A 16,964-nucleotide genomic window follows, 5' to 3' on the forward strand; every position below is an offset into this window, starting at 1 on the left:
AATTATTATCCTGGAAACAGAGACTCAGAGTAGGCCCTTTAGAAATGATGCATGTATGTAATACTGTCGCCTATGAAAGTGAGAGTGTTATTTTTGCACTACACACCGTACCTTATATTTTTTCCTCTGGGGTGTTTTAATATCCCTTTCTGTTTTTCAATCGACAATTACAGGCTGTCACTTCCTCTGTGCGATGGGAAAAACATTAACTCAGGCTTACCATAGCAATCCGCAATTCCTCATCCGCCATGCAGGCAGTGGTAATAGTAGTGCTCGCGACGACCGTTGGCCAACGGTCCAAAAAAGCAGCCAACGGGTTAAAAAAGGGGCAAGGGACAGTCTCTCTCTACTTTGGCCGGTGGTGTCCTGTGGCCAGTTGGTCACGAAGCTCTCTCTGGAGGGCTTTGAGCAGAGTTTTCTGCTTCTCTACCTCCTGCTCAAGGTAGGCCACTCGCAGGGTTAGTCGGTGCACTCGAGCCTTGCAGGTACTGTGCAGGGCAGCTGTTGGTTTCACTGCTTGGCGGCGGCAGGTGGCTGCCGGACCACGGCGCCGTACCGCTAGAGGATTGCGCTGGCTGTATGACCCAGGGGCAGCGGAGGAGGATGCAGCTGTTGTTGTTGATGTTGACTGAGAGTCATCCTCCTCCTCCTCAGCCACCAGCCACCGAAATTCGGCAACAATTGCATCCAGCTTCTGTTGCCTGACCCGGATAGCCAACTCTTTCCTTGATAGTTTAGAAGGAGTATCTATATGAAGAAAGAAAAAATACTGTAACCAATACTCTTTAAGATTACCACAAAATAATTCAACAGAAAGTTGTGTCACAGTAGCACTAGCAACTTGCAAGCACAGTACATAACAGTTATGGCAAGTATCTATCTAACCTCCCACTTCATCGGCCTCTGCTCTAACATTAGTGGGAATTTCAGGAATTCTACTAGCACTATATGGACTCACTACATTAGACTCAGACAGTACACCAGTCTTCTTCTTCTTTCTTGTTTAGCGAAATTAGTACGAAAACTTGTGGAAGCCGGCATGATGCCAGCGCAGTCAGCTTGCACCCAAGAAAAACAGACGCAAGCCATGATGACGCAGACTCGCGTTACTGTTACCATTCCAGTACATGCAGGTGCGGAAGCTCTTACTTTTCTATTACGGGTGGCACTGGCCATACTCTGTTACAAGGGCTACTGCTCAAATAATGTAACTTTTACCCTGATCTGCCCCTTACTACAACAAAAGGAAAATGAAGAAGATAATATCAATCAATCAATCAATCAATCACGGCATTTGTAAAGCGCGCTACTCACCCGGGAGGGTCTCAAGGCGCTGGGGGAGAGGGGTATGCTACTGTTCGAACAGCCAGGTCTTGAGCTGCTTCCTGAAGGAGAGATGGTCTTGGGTTCGCCGAAGGTGGGTGGGGAAGGAGTTCCAAGTCTTGGCTGCCAGGTAGGAGAACGATCTTCCTCCGGCGGTGGCTCTGTGGATGCGTGGTATGGTGGCGAGGGCATGGCTGGTCGATCGTAGCTTGCGGGTGGGCGTGTAGAAGGTCATGCAGTCGTTAAGGTACTTGGGGTCCAGGTCGTGGAGAGCCTTGTGTGCGTGGGTGAGGAGTCTGAACGTGATTCTCTTGTTGACGGGGAGCCAGTGCAGGTCTCTCAGGTGTCTGGTGATGTGGCTGTGTCAGGGGATGTCCAGAATGAGGCGTGCAGAGGCGTTCTGGATGCGTTGGAGTCTTTTTTGAAGTTTGGCTGTGGTTCCGGCGTAGAGGGTGTTCCCGTAGTTCACTCGGCTGGTGACGAGTTCCTGGGTGATGGTCTTCCTGGTTTCAGTGGGGATCCATCTGAAGATCTTGCGGAGCATGCGCAGGGTGTTGAAGCACGAAGATGAGACGGCGTTGACTTGTCTGGTCATCGACAGGGAGGAGTCCAGGATGAAGCCCAGGTTGCATGCGTGGTCTGTTGGTTTGGGAGCGGTGTCCAGGGCCCGGGGCCACCAGGAGTCGTCCCAGGCAGAGGGGGATGATCCCAGGATGAGGACTTCCATCTTGTGTGAGTTCAGTTTAAGGCAGCTGTTCCTCATCCAGTCGGCGATGTCTTTCATCCCTTCGTGTAGGTTGGCTCTGGCGGTGGTGGGGTCCTTGGTGAGGGAGAGGATTCGCTCGGTGTCGTCGGTGTAGGAGATGATGTTGAGGTTGTGTTGGCGTGCGATGGCTGCGACGGGAGTCATGTAGACGTTGAAGAGGGTTGGACTGAGTGAAGATCCTTGTGGTACGCCGCAGATGACTTCGGTGGCCTCGGACCTTAACGGGGGGAGGCGGACTCTCTGGGTTCTTCCGGCGAGGAACGAGATGATCCACTCCAGAGCTTTCCCTCGGATTCCGATGTTGCTGAGGCGCTTCACTAGGGTGCGGTGGCAGACAGTGTTGAACGCCGCAGAGAGGTCCAGGAGGATGAGGGCCGCTGTTTCCCCGTTGTTGATCAGGGTTCTGATGTCTTTGGTGGCTGCGATTAGGGCAGTCTCGGTGCTGTGGTTGGCCCGAAACCCGGACTGCGAGGGGTCGACAGTGCAACAGTAGTAGTATGTCCTCCTATCCAATCAAAAAGTAAACTAGTATCTTATTCTTGGTGGCCATTGACATTTTATTGTTGGGAATTGTCAAAGCATAAACATTAAGAAGACTTCAATAGACATTATGGACAACCCTGAGGACTGCACTCATCTATCTCTTCACAGGATATTATTTGCTTATATAAGGGATGACTTTAGGTGCTTTGTTTTTATAGATTGAGTGAACACCGATAGGCCACACATGAATGACAAAGGTGAAAAAAATTTATTAACATAGGTAGTGAGTGGTCCCCTTAATCGCCGGAGGAAGGCACTTGTGACTTGACTTGATAATGTGAACTATACAATATAGATACAAAATATATGCTGTGCTTGCAAACTACTGTTAGTCAAGGGAGTATTCTGAAAAATTACAACTTCTACTTTCCTTGGCTTTGTTACTCTGGCATGGACGTGCGGTGTTACATGCTCTTCAAAGTAACACTCTTCATCCAGTGACCGTCTACTCTTTCTACTCTACATACACCTATGCTATCTATGAGGAAGATACCATCCAGGCATCTATCCATTCAAAGTAAATGCCAATCATTCTTCTTAATGTCTCAACTGGACAAACCTTACCTTTTCACTCCGAAAAACACCCTTTTTATTTTATTTTGTAAGGCGCCACCCATGCATCCGTGCTTGACTTGCATTTGAATTTGACCCAAAGCATATATTGCGCACACATACAGTTTCTGTTTCACCCACCCAGGTACTCCTCGTTTCTTTCTCCTTCCACCCATCCTTGCTTCAGCCTTCAAACAGCCATGCATTAGATTCCCAGCCACCTGTCCCTGCATTCAAAAACATGTATCATTCTTTGCCAGTCATTAATTTAACTCGCTCGTCCTTCATAATTGAGTTGAAGCCAAATTTAGTGGAGGCCATTGGTTACTCGCCAACTCCCGCTGCTAGTGCTATTGCTAATGCGAAGTCAAGGGTGACTGTCTTCTACCTGGTTGACAAAAACTTAGTTCTAAATTTGTAAATCTTCTTAACAGTAAAGTGTACTTGTACTGTACAACATATACACTCCTGCAGCGAGCCAACTCTGCAATCTCAATAAGTAAGGAATATAATAGCTTACCACTGCCCGCCACTACCGAGGCATCCCCCACAGCAGTTCCTGCTGGCACCGCATCCACCTCTGGAGTGACCTCCTCCGTGCTGGCCCCGGCACTGGTGATGGGCTGTGCCGATGGTGTTCTGCCTAGAAAATACATTTGATATTTTTAGATGCCATATACACCACTCCCATTTTGTCTAGGAATAACATTTTTTTTTACTACATAAACATATTTAATTGTTTGTGACTCTCTAGTCTAAACTAAAAATTCCCCTTTCGGAAGGGGAGGGTGTTTTTATTTATGCTTATCCATGACATGCTACACTTTTTGGCACAACTGATGAATGCTTGCTTTTTAACTCGCACCTTTTTTCTCATAACAGACACTCAGACAGAAGATTCCCTTCTACGAACAAAAGCAATATGTTACTCATCATCATCACCACCACCAGTAATTTAAGTTCCAACCTGGTGAGGGGTCTCCCACAATTAATGTGTAAATCAGCCACTGGTCAGTTTTCATGAGTTCACTGTTTCTCTACTAGTATGAATTTGATTTTAATGAATGTTTTTAAATAATGCACAATTGAAAATTAACATACAGAGTACACACAGAGCTAGTAGTTTTACTTTTAATAAAGCTTTAAAACTTCCAAAGACTCTGTGGTTTTTGGTCATGAGTGAGTGAGCGAAAGGGTTTGCAATTTGCAAGCATGATTCCGTGACTATGAGAGGTCGGGACTCTGACTCCGTAGTCTTATGTTCTGGGTTGTATAATCATTGGGGATCATCGCTGCATTCAGGAGCTAAATAATGACTCTGACACACTAGCTAGTCAGTAAGGAGATTTGGGGTTCAACCTCTGAGGTATGTGGAAAGTCTAACTGCGCCTATTATCACCAATGCCCTATTTCTTGTCCATAGTTCTGTATGTGCAGAATAGTCCCTGCAACAGTAGTAGTATGTCCTCCTATCCAATCAAAAAGTAAACTAGTATCTTATTCTTGGTGGCCATTGACATTTTATTGTTGGGAATTGTTAAAGTATAAACATTAAGAAGACTTCAATAGACATTATGGACAACCCTGAGGACTGCACTCAGTGCCTAGAGATGTTGCTGAATAGGAGTTTTGTTTAACACCTTTTGCCAACTGTGCAAGCTTAGCTAGCTACACAGACAGACTAATAATAATAAATAGTAGTAGAGCAGAGAGTCATAGTAGAGCAGGATAAGAATTTAGAAACAGTCTAAAAGAAGATCAAAGATGATTTAGGAAAAAATAGAATTATGGTGAACGTTTGGAATAAATAGGTGCTGTAAACGTTAGGGAAGTATAATTTTTATTATTAACAGGAAAACTTACAGGGGCCAGCAGAAGAGCCCTCGGCGGACCGATCCAGGCCTTCCTGCTCCGCTGGCGCCGCCACCTCTGTCCTTTTGCCCCTGGGAGGAGCTGATGTACATGAAAGAAAGACACAAACATGGATGATTGTTGTCAACGAAATCAAACATTTCAAAAAAACAATAACAAATTATTTCGGGGAAATAAACAACAATTGCACTAAATTTATTGACCTATCTGGTGTGGTCTACTAGGATATTAGTATTGCTGGATTCGCGGACCGTCTACTTGGAAAGTTATGTAACTCACTAAACCAACTACATAAAGGTTCTACTAGGACTGGCAGCACTCAGCAGCATGCCAAGTGACAGACACAGTCCGTCATGATTGCAGACCACTAAAAATTTTTCTACTAAATGACAAGTCATAATATACTCAACCTATCAACCCACCACCACTATCTCTTCTTAGTGGCAGGAGTAGAAAGGAAAGACAGGACATGAGTCTCTAGTCTCTAGCATTACGCAGATCTGTAAAGTACACTCATAATCACTCAGGCCAAATGAGCACAAAATTGAAAACAAGTAGGCATAATAGCACCGCCACTCAGCAGGCGAGTACCTGCAATCACAGAAGCTTTTGAAACATAATTTACCTGCAATGTAATCACCAGCATTCTTGCTCTTCGGAAAAAACATATATTTGAAATATAAACAGAGCAGAAGAAAACAAAGTAGTTATTAAATAGCTACTATTTCTCACCAAGCCCAGGGATCTTGACGCCAAGCAGGTTGAGCAGGTCTTGTTCCCGGTCCAGTATGTCGGACCACCGGTGTATCACCTGGTTGTAGGTGCGCCGGACCCTTGACTCCCAATACATGGCCCGGCACAACTTACCCCATAGCTGGCGATGGTCCCGGAGGCCGTATCTGGTACCGGGCCTGCTGCCTGCTACGACGGCCTTCGGGAGTTGGCGCTGCACAAAGAAGACCAGTGCGGCCACCTCCACCGCACTGAAGATCTCCCTGGGACTTACAGGCTCCTCCCGTAAGCGCCCACGAGGGAGCCTGAAGGACTGGGTTATTCTAAGACCCAGCGGTGCCAGGGATAACACCTAAAACCTTCGTGGGTAACCTGTTCCGGCATACAAGTGACAGAGACACGGGACACTTCCTTCAGCGTCAAAGATTCGAGGTTTATTACTGCAGGGAACACAGAAGTCACAGGAAGTACAACACGTGTAGGTTCGAGGAGTCTGCTTCGAATTGTATCTGTGGATCGCTCCTTTTATACAGTTTTCTCTCATAGGTTAACATGGTGCATAAAGGATTACGACCTGGTTCCCATCGTAAAGACCATAAGGGGTCGCTTTCATGCATTCAGGGCCCGGAACATAATCACAGTAACATTTGGTCGTTCTCAACTGTAAAAATACATCTTCCCACCATTAGTACATTCCATTCGACAGTAAACAGATCAGGGAAGAAACAGAAGCAGGTGCAGAGGAAGACAGGAACAGTGAGCAGATCGAAAAGGGTGTGAAAGGGGAGGTATCAGGAAACACGAGTTGCAGGGATCAAAGGATGCGCCTAATGTAATGCACGACTGAAACAATAGTTTGGCACGGCAAGATGAGCCTTGAGCAGGGCCATCAGCCTTACAGTGTCATACCCCTCATCATAAAGACACCCTCAAAGGAACACGTGTCTTCCGCAAGAGTTTGGGAATCCCAGGGTCACGAAGCGGACAGCGTCCGTTCGCTGGCTACTTGAGGGCAAGAAACAAAATGGATGCTGTATCTAAGATGGAACCCGTGGGTTCAGGTGAAGAAACCCACGAAACGAACGGTTTAGGCTAGCGCAGTGAAAAACGCGTACACCCACTAAACTCATCATTTGCGGTTCATAGATACCAGACTCGACCATATTCGTGCGAGTCAAAAACACCACTTACAATTGTCACGGAACCTCAGACGCTCCTTTTGCCCTCATGTAGGCAAGCACTAGTCGGAATCATAATCGATCTCGATATTCATCAGACCATCCAGATGCTGCTGCAACATAATTCTATCCATCAATGCTTCCTTGGTAACAGGCGGCCGTCTTATACACGTTGTAGCACAGAGGCCACATAAGGCAGGACCACACTGCACACAAAGAAAGCACGTGAACAGGAATGCTACAACAACCCCGATGATCATCAGAATCTTCCAACCCCAAGTCGACATTAGGCCCCAAAACCATCCTAGTAGCGTCCAATCCCCTACGTCCACGTGTATGGACTCAGAGATTTTATGCAACTTCGAGATGGCTTGATAGACAGTCGGAGCGTTGTCTGGAATGAAAATACAACAGCTCGAATGGATCACCTTACATACTCCACCTCGATCTGCTAAGACAACGTCTAAAACCATATGGTTTTGTAACGTCATAAGCCTATCCGCCTGAAGCTCTGCTGTGATATTGCCAAGGGCACTGGCAGTGATATTAGCAGTCGATTCCACCACTCGAGTCAACTGTCTCAGGTTCCTGCTATTGACCATAGGTCCCCAAAAGGGAAAGAAACCCATGAAAAAGTCTACTGCCTCTTGACCGGCAGTGTCCTCTTTGCTAATCACGCCCCTCACAACTCTAGTCTTGTGGTAATCTGCGGCAACCGTAAAGGTTGGTGGCAACAAGTTTGCAATATAACAGGTGCCCGCGAAGTCAAGGGGCAACCATGTATATGCACGGTCGTAACAGACAAAGTACGTACCCTTGGCAGTCAGGAGAACAGGGGAAGAGAGCATCGGTAGAACATACATCTTGGAGCAAGCACTCTCCCCGAGATGAGCTCTCGGGCTTCGGCCACGGCCTTTCAGACAGAAATTACCAAGGTGGGGTATGATCCATATTGGAGATGAACTTTTAAGCTGTCTATCGCCCACAAGCACGCTATACTCAACCTCACTCAGATCCCTATAGGCTCGCACCTCTTCCTCTGGGATGAGCGACGGCTCATAGATATCCCTATCTAAATCAGCAATCGCTATTGCCAAAGGCTTATGGTACGGACCGGGAACAAAGTGTGGAGAACGTGGCTCTCGATTGGGGTAGGAATCTAGTGCGCTTCGAAACATTGTTTGGAATGCTCGAGCTGAACCCTGGGAACTATAAGGAAGGACCAGGTACGGAATTCCCTTATCGGTGGTATGTGGCATTAACCCACACACCTAACAGTTGGTAGAATTTACAACCAACTGATGCTGATGAAGGAGCTGAACGAAGGAATTGTTCATGAACTCCGCACGTCTAGCCTGCTCGTGTTGTGGTAAAATGTGGAAAGAATGAGGAGAAACAGTGGAAATAGGTTTAGGTTCAGAAGAAGGGGTAGGTGAGGCAGGAGGCAAAAATGACTGTATCATGTAATACACCCCACCCACCAATAACGAAGAAACAGTTAAGAACAGAAGGAACACCTGAAACATGAAGCATTTTCTTCGTGCAACTTTACGCAATTCAAATCTTTGAGCCTGAGCCTTTTCCAATTCTGACAGCTTCGAGAAAGCCATCCTCTAAAACCGTCCACAACGTTTTTGACGCACTTTGTTCTGTGTAGCAGTAGTCAATCCCCAGGAGTTCCTAGGAACCGACGGTCTCCGACCTAGTGTCAAGACCTACTAACCAGAAGGAAGTACCCGCGCGGCCCTACGGTCCACCCGGATGTAAGGTATCTTTAATCAACAATATATATATACACAAAATCTCTTAGCTGTGGAAGCAAAAACATATACATAGAAAAGACTCAAAATTTCAGAATCACAATAATGCGAGTGTGTTCAAACTAGATAGTGATAATGGGGTAACGTGGATGTCAGGGGAGTAAGCAAGAGTATTTTATTAGTCTCTGATATTGGATCAAAGAAAATATCGGCTTCTCCCAGGACGTGTCTGTTCATCAAACAGTTGATCCGATGGTAAGACAGAGTTCTGTTGATCAGTCAATTGTTCAGATCCTGAGTTTTGTGTTGACAAATGTTCAACAATGTCGTTCTGCTGCACTGAGGTATCTCCAACAGGCTGAGCGTCGCTAAAAGGAACGAAGGTCGGCACAGTTTCGCCCTCAGACGAGGCGATGCCCTTCCTCACCCACGAGTCTGCTGGTAAAGGTATAGGTACCTTTTTAGTATGGGTGGCATGCACCCAATTCTTGCGTCCTTCCAAACGAACAGCAGTCCTCGTGGCAAGGAGCACTTGGTAGGGTCCAGTAAAACGAGGCTCAAGGTTACGCTTCCGAGCAAAATTTCGTGTCACCACCCAGTCTCCGGGCTGGAGCTGGTGGCCTGGACCCTCCGTCTGCGTCGGCAGTGCTTCAAAGACCTGTTGGTGAATTAACCTCAGTTTAGCAGTCAGATCATGAAGATAATTGATCAACATTGGATACTCAAGATCAGAGAACACACTGGGACTAGGGACCCCCCCAAACATTGGCAGGGCGGCCGAACACAATCTCATAGGGACTGAGCCCTACTCGGGAGTGTACAGTCGCCCTTGCTGACAATAGAGCTAAGGGTAAAGCATCAGGCCACGAGAGACCAGTCGTAGCCTGAATCTTTGCTAACTTTAATTTAAGGGTGCCATTATACCCTTCAACCAAACCTGCTGACTGGGGATGATTGGCGCTGTGGAATTTTTGTGTAATTCCAAGGCCCTTACACACACTCTTCATCACACTCCCCACAAACTCACTTCCGTTATCAGACCATACAATCCGTGGCATTCCATACCGAGGAAAGTATTCCTTCAGTAGGATCTTTGCAGTGGACAGAGCAGTGTTGTCTTTGAGAGGGTAGGCTTCGATCCATCGGGAGAATGCGCACACCACTACTAAAACGTACTTCAGGTTATTGCATCGCTCCATATGGATGAAGTCTAACTGAATCACTTCAAAGGGACATGAAGGGGGAGCAAAATGGCCAGGAGGCGTAGGAGTTCCCTTACCAGGATTGTACATCATACATATCATGCAATTCTTAACCAATCTCTCAGCACACTTAGTGATACCATCATTCTTCCATACAGGGGACAACAACTTACAAATACCTTTCGCGCTAATATGTGCCAAGCCGTGTGCTATCGTCACAACAGCTAGTACATACGCATCCGGCAACATCCACCTCTTATTCTCCGACAAATCAATCCAACAACCATTCGCATCCAGCTTTCCCGTACTCTCTTTCCACTTAGTCTTTTCAGTCTCGGTGGCCTCGTTCTGAATATCTTTCACACTCTCGATAGTGTCCTCACACATACTTGTTTCTGTAGGCCACCTTACCGAACTCGTCACATACATTCTAGTTGTAAGGTTCCTGGCAGTCTCCTTAGCAACTTCATCAGCGAACGCATTGCCACAACCAACATCATCCGTCACCTTACGGTGCGCACTACATTTAATAATCGCCACCTGCTCGGGCAATGTAAGTGCATCCAAAAGATCATTCACAAGCTGTCCGTGCTGGATCTTCGTGCCATGCGATGTCAAAAAACCTCTCTCTCTCCACAAACGTCCAAAACTATGCGCAACACCAAAAGCATACTGGCTGTCAGTAAACACATTCACCCGCTTCCCTTTCGACAAAACACACGCTCTTGTCAAGGCAATCAGCTCTGCCGCCTGTGCAGAGTTCTGATTCAATCTCGCAGTCTCCACAACCGTACTCAATGTTACCACAGCATACGCAGTCGTTAAATCACCATTCGGTAATTTAAAACACGATCCATCCACATACAAGGTCCCATCGGGATCTTCCAATGGAGTATTTTTGAGGTCTACACGACCTTTTGTTTCCTCCTCGGTTCGTAAGTAGCAGTCATGAGGTGCTACTTCGTCTGATTCCATACTGATTGGCAACAAAGTCGCCGGGTTTAGAACATTGCAGCGTTTTATTTGAATGTGACTTGCCAAAAGCGTCAACTCATACCCAGACAACCTTGCACTCGTCAGATGTTGAGTTTTCGTACGATTTAAGAGAGTGTCAACTGCATGCGGAACCATCACCGTAAGCATATTATCCATGACCAATCCTGCAGATTGTCGGATGGACACCGCAGCTGCCGCTGTTGCTCTCAAACAACTCGGCAATGCTCTAGCTACGGGGTCTAAGGTCGAGGAAAAATATGCACATGGACGTTGCTTACCGCCGAATTGTTGCCTCAAAACACTCAACGCACAACCTTCCCTCTCGTGAACGTATAGTGTAAACGGCTTACTGTAGTCAGGAGTACCTAACACAGGGGCTGAACACAACGCATCACGCAGTTCAGAAAAACTTTTCTGACATTTGTCCGTCCATGGTAAAGGAGTTGGAACATCCTTATACGTAAGAGCTACCAATGGTTTCGCTAGCAATGAAAAATTCGGAATCCATTGCCTGCAGTATGACGTGATACCTAAAAAGGCACGCACATCTCTCTGAGTTGTTGGCACAGTCATTCGAGCAATCGCTGCAATTCTCTCTGGGGTCAACCTTCTTCCCTCCTTTGACAATAAGTGACCTAGATAGGTTACTTCTTGGCAACAATATTGCAATTTAGAAGGTGACACCTTGTGATGTAAGTCACAGAGATGCTGTAACAACGACACCGTAGCAATTTTGCAAATGTCCTGGGTGTCCGCAGCCACCAATAAGTCGTCGACATTTTGGATCAAGGCCGCACCAACCGGCAACACAAACGCGTCAAGTTGGCCCTTCAAGGCTTGACTGTATATCGATGGACTCTCACAGTAGCCCTGAGGAGCGCGTTTAAACCTAAAGCTGCGGCCACCAAGAGAGAAACCGAAAAGGTCCCTACTCTCCTCAGCAATCGGAATGCTAAAGAAAGCATTCTTCAGATCGATCACTGAGAACCAGGACGCCGATGCTGGAATCAGAGTCAGTAGAGCCGTGATGTCAGGCACCACCGGGAACTGAGGAATCACAATTTTATTCACTTCCCGTAAATCGATAACAAAACGATAAACAGGAGGCTTAGATGGATCAGTGCGTTTCAAAATGGGCAGCACAGGGCTATTACACACATTTCCCCGAGTCTCCTCAATAACATCCTTCTCAATCAAATCGTAGATGATCGCTAACAGCGCTCGCTCTCCATCAAGGGAGATACGATACTGGGGAATACGTGGCAATCGCACATTAGATTTCAAGTGAACAACATAAGGAGAGATATCAAGTAGACCCACATCATTGGGACCTGTTGCCCACAAAGATGCAGGAAGAGACCTCAATTCCGGTGGGAGCTGATCGAGAGACAAGTACATAGGTGAGATGACTCTCTCACCCAAAGTAAGCTTCACTCCCGCAGGAGAACAATACAAAGTCGCATATAGTCGTTTCAGCAAATCCAAACCCAAAAGATTTTCACCACAACCAGTAGTCAAAATCAAAGGAGCTTTCAGCTCGCGAGGCCCAATTGTAAGGGGCAACGGACGAGAAACTGGATTGCTAACGGGGGCGCCTGAGAATCCAACGGAAACATTTGTTAAGCCAGACAAAGGTGCGCCAGGGAGTTTCGAATGCATGATGGAACTTTTCGCTGCACCAGTGTCCAACAGAAAAGGCTCAACTACGCCCGAGGTGGCAACTGCGACGTAAGGCCCTCTCTGATCAACCGGAACTGATACTACTCCCTCTCCTTGTCTATGGCTGTCCTAGTAATTACCGTCGTCAGCGTCCTGATCGACGTAATAATCGTCCACATTGTACTGCGCAGATCTGCCTTGCGTCGATCCGCGCTGATCGAAACAATTATTAGAATCAGAAGAATTGTTGGAGTGATCATTTTGAGCACCACGACCTCTACCACGTGATGCCTGTTGAGGACCACTACGACCTCCTCTAGATGAATTTCCACTATTTCGATCACGCAAAACTGGACAATCAAATTTCAAATGACCCTTCCCCCTACAATAGGCACACTGATTGTACCCAACGTAGATCTCTGCGAAGAGGAGTCATTTCGTGGTTGCGACCTATTTGACTGAGACTGCGATCTATTCCATTGTTGCGAATCGTTCTGATTCGAACGTGGAGGATACGCTTGTTGCAACAACACTTTAGTTTTGAGTTCTTTTGTCTTTTTATCGGCACCATCATTTTCCTCTTTCTCTCTATTCTCATAATATTGGGCCGTGGCCAATATTTGAGCAGAAGTGGAAACAGCCCATGCACTTTCTGAATTCCTCAATTTGTTGCTTAAGTCCGGCAACAAATTCGAAACAAACTTGTCCACGAACAACCTCTGACCTCCCTCAGTGCCCATATCCTGACCACTATGATCGATAAATGCCTCCTGAAATCTTGTAAAGAAATCAGAGACACTTTCGTCCTTCTTTTGCTTGCAGGCAGACAATTTGTCCCAATTCACCTTCATAGCTGGCATAAGAGTTTTCATAAGAGTTATTATTCTCTGAGGGAGATTAGAAATCAACTGTTCGGGCTTAGCCCCACCGACCTGCAAGGCATCTGCAGCAAGAAGTGCGGCCCAATCACCACCTAATTCGTTTGCATGATCTTGCTGACGAATCTTCGCCCATACCGGTTGCGGTACTACGTTACCGAACAACATATCGATATCGGCAAGATTCATTATCGTAGCATCCACTAGCTGCGACAATTCCTTATAGTACCCTGCTGGATTTTTGCGAGGATCAGGTAGCGATTGTTTTACTTGCAAAACTTCTGACCGTTTCCACGGAAGATGTATCCACACTCTCTGGAAATGTGGCAAAACCGCGGGATTACCACCAGGGTTACCTGGCATCCACACTGGTGGAACTTCGCGCATGGGATACTGACCAGGCGCTGCTAGTGGTTCCTCAATATCTTCCAAAAACAATGCCCGAGGCATAGTAGAAGGACGAAAAGACAGCAACTGCTCGACAGCACGTCGAACATTGCTACCCACCATTATTCCGCTCGCAAACTGGAGCTGAAGATTAGTCAAAGCAGTCAATACTTCGTCAGAAGCATCAGCCGATATTTGATCACGTAGAAGCTTGCAAATTTCTTCAAACACGAACCTTTGTGTCGGTTCGTTGAATTGACAAAACGTATCAAGCACCACACGTGGAGGATTTCTAAGGGGGTATCTAATCCAACCCATCGCCATATTATATAGCGAATCACGTTCCCTACCACCAGGAAGCAGACTTCGTCTTTGGGGACCATCAGAACCAGCTGACTCGAGAACGGGTCCAAGAGAGTTAAAGAAGTTAGCAGCAACAGAAGGGGTACGACGTCGAGCAGATGGGGTAGTAGAGTAAGACAACGGGGTAACAAGAGAAGTGTCAGTAACAGAAGGAACAGCAGGAGTAACCAGAACCGTAGAGACAGCGGGAGCAGGAGTATGAGGAAGTACAAGCGGGGGAGCAGTAGGGACAGGAGCAGGTAATGGAGCAGGAGCAGGTGGAGGTACAGGGACAGGGGGAACCACAGGAACTGCGGTACCCTGTGCATACGGAGGTGGTGACTTCAGGAGATAGGACAACAAGGGGTCCTCTACTGATTCCTCCTTCTTATCTGTACCCGTTGGTAAAGCGGGGTAACACTTATCTATAGTCATACGCTGCAATCTATAGAAAACTTCCTTTTCCTTTTCCTCCTTATCCCGCTGAAACTGCTCTGCATTTCTTACCGTTGTAACAATACCTTCTCTCTTATTACGTTTAAGCTGCTTGATTTCTCTCTGCTTGGCTTCTTTACGCCACAACCGAAAGGAATCAAACATGGCTGGCCTTGCTTTTCTCTAAAATAATTTCGCCTCAAGATTATCTAAAATCGGGGCCTCAAAACTACCATGAGGTGGCCAACTAAGGACACCATCCTTTTTAGTATAACGAACCCAACACTCATTAAACGTGATTGGACCCAGACCATGGCGGCTATATAATTCATAAGTTGGAGTTCCAACCGGAGGTATCGGACACGAGTCCTCCAGCCGGGAATCTGTACCACAACCTTTAAAGCAACTGAACAAAGTACTACAGCCAGGCATCGTGCACACTAACCGAGTTTCACAAACGTCAAGGGTTACGGGATTACACTATATCCCAGCAAAAAGAGAAAAAACCCTCGGTTTTTGGCGACTGCAGACGTCAAAAGGTACAACTAAGAACAAAATACCAAGAACCACAAAGGCAATGGAACTATGCAACAACCAAGCACACACAACAACAAAGGACTCTGGGAGCGACCCACAAATACATAACTCAAAGATCGATGGCGTCACCAGGAAGGCCCGTCAATCGTCTCGCTGTACCAAGGTCTACGCCAGGCGCCAAAACAGGTCTACAGTCAGGGCAGCAGTCCATCGCAGCCGTCAGGAGGCGGGAATCTTCGCGGGAAAAGTCGTCGGGCCACTTGTTTCGACAACAGGATCGATGAAGCGGGGTGCACCTTCCCTCGGAGATTTCACACGAAGTTCCTCACGATCGTTGGGCTTTGGACCGGTACCACTGATGCAGCCCCACGTTGGGCGCCAACTGAAGGACTGGGTTATTCTAAGACCCAGCGGTGCCAGGGATAACACCTAAAACCTTCGTGGGTAAGCTGTTCCGGCGTACAAGTGACAGAGACACGGGACACTTCCTTCGGTGTCAAAGATTCGAGGTTTATTACTGCGGGGAACACAGAAGTCACAGGAAGTACAACACGTGTAGGTTCGAGGAGTCTGCTTCGAATTGTATCTGTGGATCGCTCCTTTTATACAGTTTTCCCTCATAGGTTAACATGGTGCATAAAGGATTACAACCTGGTTCCCATCGTAAAGACCATAAGGGGTCGCTTTCATGCATTCAGAGCCCGGAACATAATCACAGTAACATTTGGTCGTTCTCAACTGTAAAAATACATCTTCCCACCATTAGTACATTCCATTCGACAGTAAACAGATCAGGGAAGAAACAGAAGCAGGTGCAGAGGAAGACAGGAACAGTGAGCAGATCGAAAAGGGTGTAAAAGGGGAGGTATCAGGAAACACGAGTTGCAGGGATCAAAGGATGCGCCTAATGTAATGCACGACTGAAACAATAGTTTGGCGCAGCAAGATGAGCCTTGAGCGGGGCCATCTGCCTTACAGTGTCATCCCCCTCATCATAAAGACACCCTCAAAGGAACACGTGTCTTCCGCAAGAGTTTGGGAATCCCAGGGTCGCGAAGCGGACAGCGTCTGTTCGCTGGCTACTTGAGGGCAAGAAACAAAATGGATGCCGTATCTAAGATGGAACCCGTGGGTTCAGGTGAAGAAACCCACGAAACAAACGAACGGTTTAGGCTAGCGCAGCGAAAAACGCGTACACCCACTAAACTCATCATTTGCGGTTCATAGATACCAGACTCGACCATATTCGTGCGAGTCAAAAACACCACTTACAATTGTCACGGAACCTCAAGCCGGCTGCGGGGTGCGCGAGCGGGACTCTTCCCCTTGGACTTGCCGGCTCCCTTTGCCATGGTCCTGGATTAAAGAAAGGAAAAAGAGGAAAGAACAGGGAAAAAAAGTAAATAAAAGACAAGAGAGAGTTAAAAGAAAAAGAAGTTGTTAAAGTAACGAAAAGGTGAAAAAAATATAGATGTACAAAAATAAAGAGATAGATAATGAGTAAAAAAGATTTTAAAAAAGTTCAAAAAAACAGAGGATTACAAAGATTGAAGCTGGATAGAAAAGGCATGCCCAGAACCATAGCAATGAATGAAAAACAAGATGGCCACGCCCATTGCAACCACGTGGGTAAGTTTGCGCAATATTTTCCTCGCGAGCCCGCAAAAACGGACGTGAACACGCAACTGTGGCCCCGAACGGGAAAAGCGCAACGCGAGCATGCAACTATCGACCGGAAACGGAAATACGCAATGCGAACAGTGAAAACAAGATGGCCTCGCTCATATAATACCGCATGGGTA

At 46.8% G+C, this 16,964-nt stretch overlaps 1 protein-coding gene across 1 annotated transcript in view; it reads right to left on the bottom strand.

Annotated features, from left to right (window-relative positions):
• Positions 1 to 346: 346 nt before the first annotated feature.
• LOC147730702 (uncharacterized) overlaps positions 347 to 16,964 on the bottom strand; it is a 34,849-nt gene continuing 18,231 nt past the window's right edge. The window contains exons 2-4 of the mRNA XM_086954104.1: positions 5,048 to 5,137; positions 3,705 to 3,827; positions 347 to 747 (exon numbers count right to left, since the gene is read on the bottom strand). Of these exons, the coding sequence (XP_086810230.1) occupies positions 347 to 747; positions 3,705 to 3,827; positions 5,048 to 5,137 (614 nt within the window). The remainder of the gene's footprint in view (positions 748 to 3,704; positions 3,828 to 5,047; positions 5,138 to 16,964) is intronic.

The sequence above is a fragment of the Lissotriton vulgaris genome, chromosome 2_1, assembly GCF_964263255.1.
Source record: "Lissotriton vulgaris chromosome 2_1, aLisVul1.2, whole genome shotgun sequence".
In the NCBI taxonomy this organism is placed as follows: Eukaryota; Metazoa; Chordata; class Amphibia; order Caudata; family Salamandridae; genus Lissotriton; species Lissotriton vulgaris.